The sequence below is a fragment of the Sinohyriopsis cumingii genome, chromosome 12 (genome assembly GCF_028554795.1).
Source record: "Sinohyriopsis cumingii isolate HCF-2022 chromosome 12, ASM2855479v2, whole genome shotgun sequence".
Taxonomy (NCBI): Eukaryota; Metazoa; Mollusca; class Bivalvia; order Unionida; family Unionidae; genus Sinohyriopsis; species Sinohyriopsis cumingii.
The window spans coordinates 26,838,904-26,853,791 of record NC_142972.1 but is presented as its reverse complement, the minus strand read 5'-3'; the positions used below and the strand labels follow the sequence as shown (position 1 = coordinate 26,853,791).

The 14,888-nt window shown below is 33.0% G+C and overlaps 1 protein-coding gene across 2 annotated transcripts in view; it reads left to right on the top strand.

Annotated features, from left to right (window-relative positions):
* Positions 1-13,027, top strand: part of LOC149786138 (microtubule-associated tyrosine carboxypeptidase 1-like) — a 39,190-nt gene extending 26,163 nt beyond the window's left edge. The window contains exons 6-7 of one of the 2 annotated variants that reach the window (XM_089976474.1): positions 1,342-1,628; positions 12,078-13,027. In XM_089976474.1, coding sequence (XP_089832600.1) covers positions 1,342-1,628; positions 12,078-12,107 — 317 coding nt within the window. In that variant the 3' untranslated portion in view covers positions 12,108-13,027. Of the gene's footprint in view, positions 1-1,341; positions 8,015-12,077 lie in introns of those variants that run through there. The other variant, XM_089976473.1, reaches the window with a different exon arrangement.
* The last annotated feature ends 1,861 nt before the right edge of the window (positions 13,028-14,888 follow it).

Here is a 14,888-nt window from a genome sequence, read left to right as displayed (position 1 = left end):
CAGTGACACGACTCTGTCTCTTTGTATAGACACTTTTCAGTAACAAAGTTTCATGGGCTCTTCTTGCCTACTGGATAATACAGACCATCCCTTATTGACACTAGAGATGACATCATTGTGCTTATGACATCATAAATGTCATTGTTTCTTGTATTTTTAATATTCAGATTACAATTTTTATCTCCAGTTTATAGATGTATATTCTTGTTTACAAAATGATGGGAGAATGTATGTCACAACACCATTCCCAGATGAGACACAGTTTTCTGCAAAAGTCATATTAAAGTTACTATTTTTTAATGTAATTATTTTTCCTGCCTGCCCAGAACACCACACAGCTCACCAGCCATAATTTCCTGTTTTCTCTCTATAATAAAGGAGTATTTTAACAAAAAATAACAATATCTTGGCTGCTGTAAAGTGAATTCTTTTTTTTGTGGGTGTCATTTTTTATGATCGAGAAGAAAATGACGTCTGCACTGTACTGAAATTAATTGATGGAACAAGAGTCATAACCTTCTTCAAAGATCAGGTGTTTTCATTTGGTCTTTAAATCTATGAAATTCATGAAAATGGGCATCCCATGAATAAAACTTTGTAATTTAGGATCATTAAATCTTTGCAAACTTCATGAATTAATTTACAACATTATGATTAGATTATTTGCAAAATTACCACATGAATTGAAATTAATGTGAAAAGGATTTGTCATGAACTTAATTGATTTGATTTAAAAGCATTTATTATCATGAAATTCGAATGCATTCTGTGATACTATGTAATTTGGAGAGTGACAACAATGCCAGTTACATTTTTCTTTCCTGTAAGGAATGATTCTCTAGGCAAGACATAATTGCTATCATGATCTATTTGTCATCCATTCAAGTAAAAAAAACTCTCTCTCTCTCAATAGTCCACATTTAAGTAATATACATAGCTGGCTTTTGCATGTATCAATTGTGTTTTAAATTTTATAAATTTATTTTGAATTTGCAGCAGCTTGTCTGGTATGTAAAATAGTAAAAATAATTATTCTTAAATTTAAACCCACTTTTTTCAGTTTATGTCCTCCAGCTTACTTGGGAGCTGTGTTAGCTCAATTAGCATAGTGTTGGAATCTAAGGGTCATGGGTTCCAACCAGTTCAGGGTACTTGGGAGCTGATGTAGCTCATTTAATATAGTGTTGGAATCTAAGGGTCATGGGTTCTAAGCTTGCCCAAGCCAGATTAGGTTGGCTGCAACAGTGTGTTCGGCAGTCATTAGAACTTTTTCTTTTATGCCTACAGTTACTAATGTTTGTGTTGAACATTGTAATGATTCTTAATTTTTTTCCCACTTAGGTGCAGTAGAAATTCTGCGGAACATCGATGAAATTGACTTCCATGTTCTTATGAGTGGTAAAGTATGTGTTGATGAGATTAAGAGAGTGAAGAGGGTGGCACGTATGGACTGTATACGTTTTCCTGCTTTTATGAAAAACCAGGACAAATACAAGAAAATTCTGAAGCAAATTGCAGCAATTAATGGCCTAAACATGGACCACCCTAAATACAAGGCCCCTGCAGCTTACCTGAGGAGGTTAAAGCGAGGGCGGCGGATAGGTGTGGCAGGTGGAACTACAAATAAGGTGAGAGGAAAAGGCAAAAAGGGTCATATGAAGGGGGGGAGTTGCTCAGAGTCAGATGATAAATTGACCACAAGTGAGGAAGATGATAAAATCTACCAAGAAGTTGGCCAAATTTCGGCCAGTGTTAGTAGGACAGATTGTAAGCAGTCAGACAAAGTCATCAAATCAGATGTTGCACAGACTGTCAATTTACGTAACTTTCAGAGTCTGCGGAAAACTGATTCAAATCTAAACTCACCAGTCACTTCAGAAATGGCTGGAATTGGTAATGTTTCCCCTGCATTTGAAAGTAAAACATCTAGTCTTCAACAATCAGGGTTGAAATCAAGGTCTAGTAATGGCAGAGATAGTAAGCAGAGTTTAGGCTCCCGGGGATCCTCACCAATTACTGCTTCAAAGGGAAGTAAAAGAACAGTTACCACTCATTTGAACCGATATTCATTACCAGCCACTAAAACAGTTATCCTGAACAAGAACAATAACATCAGTGATAAGGCGGGCTCTGAAAGTTCTCGAATCATTACCCAGTCAAATGCTACTACAGAACATTTTGAGCATGCTTGTAAACTGCCTGCTTTACATGACAGTAGCAAAAAGCTAGTGACAAGCGAGAGTCAAACAAATTTGCTTAGTAAAGAAATAGGTGAGGTTTCACATTCTACAGTTATCATAGTTTCAGAGAATGATTCTGATATTTTATCTTCTAATAGTGTTCTTATGACAAAAACCTCAGACCTTTTTTCTGGTAGTTTGTCAAGCAGGGTTACATCCCCTTATGTATCCAATACCTCTATGCCTCTAACAAAGACCTTCTCTGTTCAAAGTGTTGTTGAATCAGGTCCAGAAAGATTCATTTATCCAGATGTTCTGGAATTCACTTCTCCTCCTCTTGGTTTGGAGGGAACAAGGAACAGCAATGACCTCAACTCATGCTTGAAGCTGAATGAAGAACTGCATCCTGGATCTGAATGCGATGCATTTGAATTCTGTTCCACTTCTGAGAATGCAAAACCCTTCGGTACTGAGGTAAAGTTCCAGTACAGACGAGTGAAATCTGCATTCAGTTGTCTTCCAAGCATTAACCATTGACAATGCAGATAAATTCATGCTATTACTTATCTGAATTAAACATAACATATAAAAAGCATGGTAGTGGTTTGTCTAAATTTCAGACTCATTCATTTTGCCATGTGTTGGTTTGGTTCTTTTTGTAACTGAAGGAAAGAAACAAATAATTAGCTTTATTTATTATATACTTTCAGACATGGCTGAAGGATAAACAATTCAGTTCTTAATATTTATTAAGATAGTAAGCTTGGGGGGTGGGTATATTGCAGTGTTCCTGGCTCATGAATCATTATCAATATTAATTATGGTATTCAGCAACACTAAATGACCCAACCTTATTGCATTTTTAAACTTTTAAATTTTTTAAAATGAATTTTCTGTATTTTTCATAGAATATTCATACATCTTTGATTTTTCTATATTTATACATTGTTATATATATAGTGTATGTGATTATACCTATAGATATTATATGTGTTAGAGATGTCAAGTTTACAAATTAGTAAGCCAAATTCTTGAAGCTTAATTTTTATTGTTGTCTGTGATGTAGTGACTTTATACTAACTTCATGCTGATATTGAAGTTTAAAAGGTGGTTGACTAATAATGCATTTATTTGATATAATCGTCTTTCACTAAAACAAAATGTTAGTTGTGTTTAAGCTATGGTATCATTTATCAGCCAAGAATTCCAGTTTACTGATTTTTATGTAAACAAATAACCATTGTTTAATTTCAAAACATTAAATTAAAATGTTGTTGATAAAAGACTACATTGTGTAGTAAAATTCAATGCCTCAGACTTCACTTAGAGTCAGTATATAAAGATCATGTATATATTCCCCCAAAAAACTGACAAAACAAGGATCTCAATTTTCATGTTGCCTGCATTTATTACAAATGAAGTTTGCTCGATATAGAGTCATAGTTACAAATTGCCAGGCAAGGGTTTGGAAATGAATGGGGCATATTTGTATACAGTGAAACCCTGCCTTAACATGATTCCTTAAAATATGAATTTGGATATTATAGCACAATTGTGGCATGGCTCCTGAAATTTCACAGTTCATCATTTTCTTAAACTAGAAAGTTCTACTGCCAAATAAACAAGAGTTTGATTTAATAATATGGCAAAATGATTTGTGTTCTTGATGAAAAAATGTTTCATCTTGCTTTTTTTGAAAGACATGAGTTCCCTAAAAAACTAAATATTGTTCATATAATTAATACTGTACCATCATTGATAAAACATTGTCTTTGTGTTGATCTTTAATGCTTCCTTTGTAAAATCTTTGCTCAAGCCAGGGTACACAGTAGCCAACAGATGTTTGTTCAGTCGTCTGGCAAGCACGACAATGCAGTGGTCTAAAATATTTCTCATCCAGATTTCTGGATTAATTAGTTTACCTACCTTATTTCTCATCCAGATTTCTGGATTAATTAGTTTACCTACCTTTTTAAGGGAAAAACAGCAGATCACCATGTGTGCCCATTCAACTGTTATATACCAAACAGTGCCATTGTTGACATAAATTTATCAGCCAAATAGTCAAGTAGTTTTGGTCCTTGCCACACACATGAACACTCAGACAGACACGCATATAATTGCCTCATATCACTCAGATATACACTGACTACTTGTTGTAATTTTAAAGCGTTACATGAACTATTGAATGCTGTCTGGAACAGAACCACTTATGTTAATGGGGTTTAGAGATTCGGTATTATAATCAAACAGGCTATTTCTTATTTTTGCAGTTGTGCTAAGTTGTAGTTATCCACTCAAGTTTCAGCGATTATACTTTTATGTTCTTCCTTGTCTTTTGAGAATGACTTGAATGTTTTTGGAGATCACTTTTTACCCATGAAATCCAATGGTTTACTCCAGAAAATGGTTGAGGCAATACACCTAATGAATTGATCATCTCAAGTACATTGAAGTCAATATCCATTTAAGAATTCAGTTAAATCCTAAATACACACTTCTCTTTAGAAACTCCCAATATGTGACTGATGTATTTTACTGTCCCTTTAGATGTGTCCAACATATATGAATGTTTCCAAAAGTACAGTGCTTCACAGGTTGGAGTGAGTGTATTATCAAGAAATTAAGTATAGGTATTCAAATGCAATCTAGCAGAAAAGTTATAGAAATTAAAATTATGTTTTTGTGCACATTTTCAATGGAATTACTATTATGGCTACTGTACAATGAGATTGGTTGGTGAGTATGTGTACTCTGTTTGCATTATTTATTAACCAATTTCTTATACATGTACATGTATATATAATTCATACCATTACATGATTCTCTGCCAACAAAATAAATATTAAGTATGGAGTTACTGTTTTAAGTATCTTGTGTTTAATATGTATCAGACTGAGTTAGTAACTGTATCACTCAATGGAAGGCCATTAGTTTGGTCACCTATGACCCATTCCATCTCATGTATAGCTAAGACGATACACATGCAGTGTTTTCTTAAGTTAATTGATCTGTTTGGATATTACACAATACATGGCATAACATGGTGTCACTGTGTGGGCCCAAACCATCATGTTATAGGAGGGTTTCACTGTGTCTATAAAAGCATTAAAAACACTATGTCATCATCATTTTAGGGTGATGTACATATATCATATCTTATTTCACAATATTGCACATTCAGTAGATATTTATCTGCCCTTATATCAGAAGTAATAATAATGGAGATATTAGTTACCGTACCCAGTAAACACCAGGCCATTGATTACTACTAATGCATATCTCTTCCCATAAACTACACATTTTCTTGCTCTGTTAAACTTTAATATTTTGGTTAAGCTGTCTAACTAAAAATGTACCAGGTTTAGGGACTCTGCAGCCCTCTATAAAGTTTGGACCAATTAGTTTAAGATGTCCATTTAACTCAGAATGTATTGGCTTAGGGACTCTGCAGCCATCTGTAAAGTTTGGACCAATTAGTTTAAGATGTCCATTTAACTCAGAATGTATTGGCTTAGGGACTTTGCATCCCTCTGTAGAGTTTGGACCAGTTAGTTTAAGATGTCCATTTAACTCAGAATGTATTGGTTTAGGGACTCTGTAACCCTCGGTACAGTTTGGACAGATTAGTTTAAGATGTCCATTTAACTCAGAATGTATTGGTTTAGGGACTCTGCAGCCCTCTGTAGAGTTTAGACCAATTAGTTTAAGATGTCCATTTAACTCAGAATGTATTGGTTTAGGGACTCTGCAGCCCTCTGTAAAGTTTGGACCAATTAGTTTAAGATGTCCATTTAACCCAGAATGTATTGGTTTAGGGACTCTGCAGCCCTCTATAAAGTTTCTAAAAACTATTATTCTGACTAAAGAGTGGAGAAAGACTTTCTACATCTGATCGTCAATGTTATAACTTTCACCAAACTGTCTGATAATCAAACAAGCTATCAACTAGTGATAGACACCCTTAGTTTTAAAACAAAGATGTATTCCAAATATAATAGCCATGATATATTAACAGTGAATTGCAATAAAATATTTTTAAGTCCTCTTTTGAAGATTTGAATCAATTTGAATTTTTGAAAGCAATTAAAACAAATTCTATATTACAGGATGACCTTGAAAATATGGATAACACTGTGGTACAGAATAAAGTTTGTACTTCAGTAGTAATTTTCCTTTCGAATTCTTCTAATAACTTCCTTTCTGGTGAAGTTTCATTAGTTATGACAGTTTTCATTAGTTGTATTTGAGTCATATCTGTTCTAGATTAAAGTAATGCAGACTGATGCTTTTGTATTAAGACCTGTAATTATTTCTCTGTTGCAATAGTTTGTTTTGTTGAAACAGGTTGAAACATTTTCAAGTCTGTTTTCAGTTTGAGCAAAAATAGTTTGAAATAATTAATAGTTATGATGTTAATGAAATGATGATACTGGTACATTTTAAACTCTAACATGGCTCTGTCATATGTCACTCTATTGAACCTGTACATACAGAGTGATTCCCCATTATGACACTGTTCATGGGCTCCATGATTGTTATTATTGTTAGAGAGCTCCTGTAGTCAAATGTTTCCATTCAGCTGTTTAATTTTAACTGGTTCTTGCATACAGTTAATATTTTTGGTTTAAAGTTGACACCTCATTTTAAACCAGCTTAATTGGTTTTTGTAACCGAACAAATTTGGCCTGTCCTCTGGACAACAAATAAATCTATCAGGAAAAAAAGCAGCAGTCTTGATAACTATTTGACTCTGTTTTGAGTAGTTCCTATGATATTACTTCACAATATTTTACTCTTTTGATTGCCATTATCAGACTTATGAGTATTTTGATATTTCATATGAAAGTGAATTGCTTATTAAAAGTTGCCACATATTTAGATATTTTGGGGCAGTGTTACGCATAACCATGAGAGTATTTACATTTTATTAGACTTTGAACCATAATTAAAGTTGAGTTTTCAATAAGCAACAGTGAAACTTTTCAGCTGCAAAACATATTACAAGAAAACAATGTAGATGGCATTTACAAAATGCCCCAGATCAAACAATGAAGATGCTTTTTTCCTTATCATCTAATCAGTATTTATAAACCAACAAAAATATTTTAAAAATAAATTACCTGCATAATGATACAATTAGAAATCTTGCCTTAGTTATTAAATAAAGATTCTTGAATTATGTTTTTCATATTTATTTATCTTGTCCCATTTTTTTAAAATTCAGTTTACAAGTCTACTTAAATAGATGTTAGATTGGTTTCTTCATGAGATATATATTTTTGCATGTAAACTGATAACATCTTGCATGCATTAAGAGCAGGGGTTCATCTACGTAAATGTTACACCAGAAAATGTATGAAGACTTTTGAAGAAAAGCCAGATTAAAGTCCTTTTGTTGTTTTCTGAACTAGATATCCATGTATTCTAAACACTTTAACTAATGTACGATTTATTTTCATAAGTTTGATATGTGGTCATATTGAAGAAAAAACGGTACAAAAGATGTCATTTAGGCAGCTCTCACTGAAGCAGTATGAAATCTAAACAATTATATTCAAAGTTCTTTTCTTGATAATTGCAGCTGTCTAATTATTACTTGCAGAATTTTTCAAGATGTGAACTCTAGTAAAATATAAGTGTACAATTTCAGTGCATTGTATTCATAATTATTATTTTATTTCCAATAACATCCTGCACAGGGACATGAATATTGATTAGCTAAATTAATGACAAAATTTGTCTAAATTTCAGAATATTTTACTCCTTTAATAAATTGACTAAATTTGTATAGTGAATGTATATTTTTGACTTATATATCTTTGATGGTCTTTTATTGATCAGTCCAAAATCATCCACAGATTTTCATGAAGATGTTTGCAAAATTGACAGAAAAAAATTATAAACTTCATTAGATGCGAAATCCATTTTTTCAACAAAGTAAGTGAGACAAATAATCTGAAACATATTGTATGAAACATGACAGTATCTCCAACTACTTAATTATTACAAACGCATTGTAATTCACATCAAACCACCAGGATCTTACATTTTCATACAAGTTGACAGACAGCACCCAAAAAAATCATCTAAAGTTAAGAATTTCTGCATGTTTCAAAATGGTAAGAAAATTCCACAAAATTATCAGTTCCAACACAGTTCAGCAAATTCACATAAAAATCCACAAATATCATCCTGTTAAGCCTTGCAGTTTGAAACTTCTCCATTAAAAATAAACATAATGGAATTCCTTAATATTTATGGGCACGTACCACATTTCAACATTTTCTCAACTTTAACTTAAGAAGTGTCTGAAACTGTTGTGCACCTTCTAAACATTTATTTCGTAAGATTTAATACTTAAATTTTGTATCATTTTTGTAGTCATATACATGTACTAAATAATTTATGTTATAAATATTTGCAATGTTATATTGAAATCATATTGAAATTATACAAGTACCTATTTTTCCATGTGCCAAGTATCCATATTTTAATGTATAACCTAGTCATATAAATGCTTACATTCATCTCTACACAAGTACATTAAGGAGTCTGTTATTTATATGATTAATAAAGTTTTCTTTATTTACCTTGTCTTCATTTCTTCTTTACTGTTTCATTTAATGGTGATGGACCCAGACATTGTTTTGAAAACTGTAAACCAAAAATTTTGTGTGTGCCTTTTTTAGTTAGGTTCAGGAGAGGATTAAAATTATGAATTAACAGCAAGTGTAGGAAATTATATACATATGCAAGTACAGGCATATATGTAGAAATAAGGGCAAAATAAACATGTTTGACATGGTGAAACTACAAGATTTGGTTGCCCTACAAATTTGGTTTAGAGTACATTCCCAGTAACTCACCAGATCTTCTGATATTTCTTGACTTTCAACACAATGGACAATAATTATTCTGCTGCTTTTATTCAAGCTTGGTTTGAAAAAAGAAGTCACAATCATTAGTCCGGACTGTATAATCCTTGCCTGCTCTCTCTCTAGTTGACAAAAGAAGTAACTTGTCTTCTAACTTGTTTCCTTTTTAATGTTTAATGTATTGTCTTTTATCGTTTATGCCTTCTAATGTTTCGTACACTTCAGTCTGTAAAAAGTACAGTTATTTTTGTGCTCTAACATTGGCACAAATAACTGTTTTCTTATTAAAATTATACAAAAAATTTGTACTATATATATTTGCTTTTAAGCCTAGTCCAACTGCAAACAACACATGATGCACCAGCAGATCAGAGTCTATGTTATTTCTGCCACAGATTACTCCTAACAAACTGAGGTTAAATTCTGTCTTTATTGCTATAAATAGCCCGTTGTTTTGCCAGTGTAACTATTTGCATAACAAAACATTTCCAAATAGACTGAATTGATAGATCTTAATATTATTTGAGAATAAATCAGCCAGAAACTATTTGTCAATCAATATTACTGAAAATTAGTTAAAAGACTAATTCATGCAAGTCAAATATAATGTGTAGCTTTCGGCCAGTTCCAAGCTTTTGCAGATATTGCAGCTTTAAAATTCTTTAAGTTCAAATGGATATGGAGGTTCATACAATAGTGCTTGTTTCATATGAAATTCATGAGTGTTTATTTCACATGAATCGAGTCAAATAATTGTTTATTTCCAAGAGATTAAAATTATTTGACTGCATTCATTAATTTATTTGGACTGAGCACAAATATAAGATTCTATTTATCACATGTAAAAAATACAAAATTTATTTGAGCACACTGCAGAAGCAGTCCTGGATCAGTGTACATGCAGTATTATGCAATTCTGGGGTTTTGTTGAGTTTAATGAGTTATTTAAATGAGGTGTGAAATGTAATGTTGGTGGATGTGAAGCAGAGACCTATATTTGACAGTTCAGTAAAACAGTGTACTGAGAGAACAACAGCCTATCATTGTTTTATTGCTTTCAAACCATCATGTAATAATATCCCCATTTGTGCACAGTATGTTGTTTTGCAGAGCTGTTGCAAAATCTTCCTGTGGAAATGAACATATTGGGATCCTATTGAGATAGTCAGATTTCACAATAATTTTTATGAAGTATTCACTGAAAATAAGTAGACAGGGTCATAGGTTGAAATTTTTAATTGAATGAACAAGACTCAGTGGTTTAGTCAATTGATTTCATCCTACCAAGGTGTTTATCCAATTTAAAGTTTATTTTCCTTCATACCTATCAAAGAGACAACATGGAAGATTGCCATATTGATTCTCTAAACAACAATGACCCTGATTAGCTGGTGCATTATAGATCAGCGTCTATCTTGTTTGTTCTACTGATTACTCCTTACAAACTGGATAGACCCAGATCTGCAGGCACATTATGTATCATCAGATATGGGTCTGTGCAGTTTGCAATTGGACTTGTCATATAAATTGTAATTGTCAACGAGTCCTATCACTTGCCAGCACATTCACATTACATTATGTATATTTTTCCAATTCACACTTGAAACAGACCCAGTTCAGATACGACCAATCCCTGTTCATTCATATTGCATCAGGCCATTGTCGATCTTCAAGCAATATTTAGAGTATAGTGAATATTAACTAATTTTCTTTATTTGTTTTTACAGAAGAAATTGCAATAAATAGTGATTTGTTCTGGAATGATTAATTTAACATCTTCAGATAACAGTTAACATTTTTGCCATTCTAAAATGACTAAATTGTAACAATTACATGGGTCAGGACAGACAGTATCACAGTACACCACAGACTGAAAATGTACTGAAATGTGAAACAGTTTAATGACCAGACAAAAAACACATGCTTGGTTCTAAAAATAAAATGCTTGAATGTACAGTGATCTTTTCCTCTGCAATTGTTTTTTATTTTCTGCTGATAAGAATTGACATTTGAACATTGTTTATCTCATCCTTCTGAAACTCTTTAATTTGTGTGGTTTGCCTAATCTTCTAATTTTATATTCTTTTCACAAGCATTAGCCACATGTTTATGAAATAATATTAAGAATAAAAACACTGATGTTGGTGTTGCTAATTTAAGTTCAGAGATCTTTGCCAATGTCATATTCAAATTTATATTTAGTTTGCATACAATTAAACATGTACTTCTGCTGACAATCTACATGAACAAATTGATGAATATATATACATGTACAAATTGATGAATATATCTACATGTACAAATTGATGAATATATCTACATGTACAAATTGATGAATATATCTACATGTACAAATTGGTGAATATATCTACATGTACAAGTTGATGAATATATCTACATGTAAAAATTGATGAATATACCTTGCAAACTTGTGAAAAGAATTTCTTTGATGATTGTTTTCATTTGATTTGCATCTGTCAAGTTAATGAAACATCAAATGAAAATTATGAAGTTGTTATTAATTACATCATCAAGATAGAAACATTGCTCCGAATTTGTGGCATCATATAGAAAATGAATATACATGTATTTGTTAATAACAAGGGAAAATATTTGTGTGGATGTATACTAGTATTAAGCTTGTAATCTTGAGCAACTTGATGCATAAATGCAAATGTCAGAATTGCATGTTAATACTTGATGGAAGTAGTGGATTTTAATGTCAGTCAGTAATGGTTGTAATTTTAACACAAGTTTACTTCTTGACTAAATTCTTCAATGGATCTATAAGTTTTAGTGGTGGAAATACAAAGATAATTGCTACACATAAATTGTCTTTAGTATGCATTATTATCAATGTAAATGATAAAATATTTCTTAATTATGATATATTTATATAATGTACATTTTCCCCCATTTTTTTCCTGAAAATTTAGCCAAAAATGTTGTGAGTAACTTGTGAATAGTTTCTTTTTCAACACAACTTTCAATGAGATTTTCATTTTTTTTCTTCTTGCAGGTCTCTTGCTGGCCATTTCTATGCAGATAGGGTTAATTGGTAAGGTTAAGGTCACCAGCCTTGCTGTGTTTGACACACCTCACCAAAATTGTGCCACTTTTTTACTTTCAGTGTTAATTTTGTAATTTTACATCAGGCTATTTACAAATGACTACCGGGTAGATTTTTTGTTTTTACAGTGGACTGATTTACCTGCACAGGAACAATTGTGATGCCATAACAGCTATCTTTCTGTTTCAGCACATCTAGAGAAACCCAAACCCTCACCCCAATCACCAAGTTTATGCAAATAACTTACATTTTCTTAGCATGCATTCCTAGGTGCAGTCTTAAATTTCTATTGGCAGACACATTTCAATTAATGTGTAAATGAAGAATTATTTAAAAGCAAACCACTAAAATATATAGCTTTGACAAATCAAAATTGAATGTCTCCAGTGTTAAATCAAATTGTTAACTAGGAAACAATATTCCCCATTGAAATTATTATTGCACTGGTTTTAGAGACATTTTAGGACTGCAAAGGATCCTGACAAATTTTGAATAACCAAGCAGTATTTATACTGAGTTATTTAATGCTGGTATGCTCATTTATTTTGGTGTAGAATGAGATGGGGGCTCATAAAAGTCATTTTGGGAGGAAGAGGACTGTCCTGTGTCTTGACATTAGATTGCAGTTGTACCAAGACACTGTCTCTTGCACATATTTATATGATGTCAGTAGTTGTACAATAGAAATTGTCTGTCATACTGTCCCTGACAATAGAACCTGCCAACTATACTTTTACTTACACAACAGAAACTGTCACTGACACAACAGAAATTGTCCCTTACACAGTCACTGTCACAATGGAAATTGCCAATTATACTGATGCTGACACAATACAAATTGCCTAGTAGGCTGTCCCTTACAAAATAGAAATTGTCCATTATACTGTCCCTTACAGAATAGAAACTGTCCATTATACCATCCCTTACACAACAGAAACTGTCACTGACACAACAGAAATTGTCCCTTACACAGTCACTGTCACAATGGAAATTGCCAATTATACTGATGCTGACACAATACAAATTGCCTAGTAGGCTGTCCCTTACAAAATAGAAATTGTCCATTATACTGTCCCTTACAGAATAGAAACTGTCCATTATACCGTCCCTTACACAACAGAAACTGCCCGTTACACTACCCCTGACAACAGAAATTGTCTTTTATACTGTCCCTGACACATGGCTGTGTCTGCAGATGCATAAATATACCATCCCTCACATATCTTTTTTCAGTAGTTGTACAGTTGACTGTCCCTGTTTGATGCTTGTATCAGTAGTTGTACAGTTGACTATCCCTGTTTGATGCTTGTATCAGTAGTTGTACAGTTGACTGTCCTTGTATGTTGCTTGTATATGTAGTTGTACAGTTGACTGTCCCTGTTTGATGCTTGGATCAGTAGTGGTACAGTTGACTATCCCTGTCTGATGTTCGTATCAGTAGTTGTACAGTTGACTGTCCCTGTTTGATGCTTGGATCAGTAGTGGTACAGTTGACTATCCCTGTTTGATGTTTGTATCAGTAGTTGTACAGTTGACTGTCCCTGTTTGATGCTTGTATCTGTAGTTGTACAGTTGACTGTCCTTGTATGATGTTTGTATCAGTAGTTGTACAGTTGACTGTCCCTGTTTGATGCTTGGATCAGTAGTGGTACGGTTGACTATCCCTGTTTGGTGTTTGTATGAGTAGTACAGTTGACTGTCCCTGTTTGATGCTTGGATCAGTAATGGTACAGTTGACTATCCCTGTTTGATGCTTGTATCTGTAGTTCTACAGTTGACTGTCCCTGTTTGATGCTTGTGTCTGTAGCTGTACAGTTGACTGTCCCTGTTTGATGCTTGTATCAGTAGTTGTACAGTTGACTGTCCTTGTATGTTGCTTGTATCTGTAGTTGTACAGTTGACTGTCCCTGTTTAATGCTTGTATCTGTAGGTACATCAAGATACTATCCCTGATATGTGTTTGTGACTTCAAGTGTACCATTATTGATTACATGCATAGATGTGCAGGGGTACACCATCACAGTGTCCTAGTACATGATTTTATCTGCAGGAAGTCTGATAAATGTTTGTATTTGCAAGTGCACAGATACCATACATTAAAATTTTTTGCTTGTTAAGTTGAGATTGTTGCACATTCTTATTGTCACTGACACGTGCTTGGGTCCTCTTGTGCTCAGAGGTGTTGTCTCTATTAGATGCTTGCTTCAGCTATGCAAAAATACTGTTCCATGCACATGCTTCTGCAGGTGCACAAGCAGACTATTTTGTACAGTAGTTGCACTGAAAAATCAATCAAGAAGCACATTTTACCAGCCATAAATGATCAGTATTTTCTTTTCAGTCTGAGTGGTACACCATACAATAAATTGCATCACTGTGCTTTTGAATCACGTTTTAAGGTTTTGTATTACAGTATATGGTATTTGGTTTTTCCATAATTTATAATTAAATATATCATTGTTCCTTTGGCAGTTAAAATAATTGTACAAACATAATGCATAATTTATTGTATTTTATATTAATTATTCCACATGAAAGATGGAGTCTGCTAACTAGTTACAGAAAGGATACAAAGAATCATGTTGCTTTAATATCTACATGTATAATGTTTGGTTATGCAATAGAATTGGAAAAAATATCATTCAGGCGGAGGTAGCTCTGTGTTTAATGATAACCATGGCATTGGCTATATTTTGATGTAAAAATATCACTGAGGCTGATGTAACTGTGTTTATGATTATTCTGGCATTGGTTATATTT